The 3307-nt window shown below is 41.2% G+C and overlaps 1 protein-coding gene across 1 annotated transcript in view; it reads left to right on the top strand.

Moving 5' to 3' along the window:
• Window positions 1–3307, top strand: part of LOC107667257 (amyloid beta A4 precursor protein-binding family A member 1-like) — an 18791-nt gene that overhangs the window by 1652 nt on the left and 13832 nt on the right. Inside the window, exon 2 of the mRNA XM_016458878.1 lies at window positions 988–2606. Within this exon, the coding sequence (XP_016314364.1) occupies window positions 1014–2606 (1593 nt within the window). The 5' untranslated portion in view covers window positions 988–1013. The remainder of the gene's footprint in view (window positions 1–987; window positions 2607–3307) is intronic.

Genomic DNA, 3307 nt, shown 5'->3' with positions numbered 1-3307 from the left:
TCCCCCCCCCCCCCCCTTTTTTGTATTAGTGTATATTGTAGTTCCACTTTTTTCCATCAGAAAGTGATTGGCACCACCTGCCACCGGAACTGCAGAGTGACTAATATGCATGCATGCTCTCAGTTGTAAAAAATACAAAGAGGTTGCATGGTGAAAGTGAAGATCTCTGTTTAAATAGGGAGTTAAGCCCCCTGGCTTTGGGTTTTATGGGAGGTTTGACAGATGAATCTGGAGTATACAGCATGACGGCTGCCCACGGTGAGGCCATCTGTGACAGCGCCACTGCCATAAACCACGTCTCTGCGCAGAAACACAAATGCAATGTGTTACTCTGTCATTACACAGACACATATAAGAGTCACATAGCTTGTTTAGACATTAAGTGCATTTATAGTTACATTTATATCTGTTAGATCATCATATTAATACAGTCAAACCAAAAATTATTCAGACACCAGATATAATGTTTTGATATTTTTTTTTTATTAGTGGGTGCAGGACACTATAGTTAATTTATGTAAGTGAGGATAGCAAAATAAAGTAAACTGTGACAAATTATACCAAAAAAGTCTTCATACAATGGACTACCAGTAAAATTTGGGATCAAAAATTATTCAGACACTATTGTTGGTACACGCTTGGTAATTGGTAGACCTAAATTGGTATTATCTAATTGTGTACTTAAATTTTACAGCTGACAGCTATTCAACCTAATTCATTACATACCTTTCTATCAAAGTTATCTGACATTGTCAAGATGAATTTGTTCTGACACAGTTTAACTGAGTTCTTGTCATATTTTATTACCATTTTCTAAACTATAGCGAATAAACTGTGATAATGTGAGAAATGTTGAAGGTGTCTGAATAAATTTTGCTTTGACTGTATGCTTTTTTGGACATTTTACAGTTTATCTGCTTCCCATAACATGTTTTCCCATATATATTGTTGGATATACTACCTTTATGATTTCTGGCTGTCATTCAGGCGATGAGCATTGAGTGGGCGGAGCCATGAGCCATAGGGAGGAGCCAGAGGAGGCGGGTCTCAGAGGTCCTCCCCCTCATCGCAGCAAGCAGCCCAATGGGACGCCTCTAGAGGGAGGTCGACCCAGATGGAGACCATGCCAGCTTCACAATCCAGATGCAGAAGGCCAAGGCCACCACCATCAACACTATCACCACCAAGCCAACCAGCACACGTCTGGATCTAGCCGAGGTCCACCGCGTCACTGTAGGCGGCATGCTCCCGGTCAAGCACAACGCAGGCGGGCTGAGAGCGGAGATACATCAGCTAGAGCTGGCCAACAGCCCAAACCAGGGGCGTCAAGACACCATCGAAGTGGAGAGAGACTCCATCAGCCCAGATATAGACAACAGCACAAAGAAGAAGAAGAGGTGGTCAAAACTCCTCCAAAAGACCAAGCTTCAGAGCCATTATCTCCAGAAGATTCCTCCCAAGAACGGCTGACTCCTCCTCCTCAGGATGAACCAATCACTGATAGACTGGATGGAAACAGTCCAGATCTGTCCCATTCATCTGATACACAAGTTGATCGTGATCCAGAGTCTTCAATGGAACAGTTGGAGGAGAAGGTTCAAAGTGAAGAATCAACATTTGGTGAAGAGGAACTGACGAAAGAGAACCAAGAAAAGGACTATTTCAAAGAAACTCCTGAGCAGGACTATGCTCCTCCTAAGATTGCTTCAAAAAGTCGTCCTGAAAGTAAAAGAACCAGTCCGCTAAGAGTAGACGTTCCACCATTCGCCACATCTCCTCACCAGATGATGAACAAACCTTTTTTCCAGTCTCCACGAACCTTCCCTGAGACTCTTCGAAGCTACAATTCAGACCCAAACTCATACCCTCCTCATTTTAACATCGGTTACGCTCAAACAAACAAGGATAAAGGGTTTGAGAGTCCCATGTCCCATGTTGAAGACCATCAAGAGGATCTCTCAGACTCTAGTCCTGAAGCCTGCTCTGATTCTTACCCACAACTAAGCCCAGATTCTCTGACAGAATCATACCTAACAGATCCTAATCCAGCCCTTGAGGGACCTCAAATGTACGAGAGGAACCAGAGCGTGACCACGGATGAGTGCGACTCTCAGGAAGACATCGGTCAGCTTAGTTCAGTGGGCTCCAGGCTGCACCACTACGATGAACAGTCAGGAGATGAAGCCGAAAGCTCAGGGAGAGTCAGAGCCCAGGTCAGGAAGACGTCAAGCTCGACTAGCCTTTCTCAAGAAGCTCCTCCCCAAGAGGAGACTTCAGAAACTGCTCAGCTTTCACCTGATTTGCAGGTAGAAGTCGTGGAAAGATCTGACAAGTCATCCACTCCAGCCCAGGATCAGATAACAGAGTCTTGCAGAGCTACAGGAGATGCTGTCTCGTTGGCCATCAAGGATATTAAGGACGCTATCGAGGAGGTGAGGACCAAGACGGTGCGCTCGCCCTACATGCCTGATAAGATCACAGAGCCCGTGTGGGTGATGAGACAGGATTTGAGCCCTGTTGAGGAGAACCATCCTCAGCTACAGCCTCAGATTCCCTCACATCCACAGTCTGCATGTCAGCTACCGCTGTCTTCTCCACAGTATGCGGTGAGTGAGCTGTCCGGCATAATTACTGTAATTCCTTACGGTGAGGTTCCATGTGAAAGTTTATTTTAAATAGGCCACAAGTTGACATTTTTGCAGAATGACACCAAAGGTTTTGTAGTTTTTTTTAAAATTCTATAAGCACAGACATGAATGAGTTTTTAGGCAAATATTCTAAAGAAAAACATTTTCAACAGGTTTCCTGCAGCCTCGGACAATTTGTAAAAGACACATTTTTCTACATTTCCATGCCTTGAAAAGACATGGAGTTATGCTTATCTTTATGTAGAAATTAGTGCTGTCAAACGATTAATCGCATCCAAAATAAAAGTTGTTGTTTACATAATATATGTGTGTGTACAGTGTTTATTTATTATGCATATATAAGTACACACACATACAGTATATATTTAGAAAATATTTACATGTATATATTTATATTTTATATTATATATGAATATATTTAATAGTGCTGTCAAACGATTAATCGCGATTAATCACATCCAAAATAAAGGTTTTTGTTTACATAATATATGTATGTGTGCTGTGCATATTTATTATGTATATATAAACACACACACATACAGTATACATTTTGGAAATATTTACATGCATATACATTTATATATTTATTTTCTTATATTTTATATTATATATAAATATATTTAATATATAAACATAACATATTTTTCTTAAATATGTAC

This window comes from Sinocyclocheilus anshuiensis, unplaced genomic scaffold (assembly GCF_001515605.1).
Source record: "Sinocyclocheilus anshuiensis isolate Anshui unplaced genomic scaffold, SAMN03320099.WGS_v1.1 scaffold952, whole genome shotgun sequence".
Lineage (NCBI taxonomy): Eukaryota > Metazoa > Chordata > Actinopteri > Cypriniformes > Cyprinidae > Sinocyclocheilus > Sinocyclocheilus anshuiensis.
This window is presented reverse-complemented; position numbering and strand designations above follow the sequence as displayed.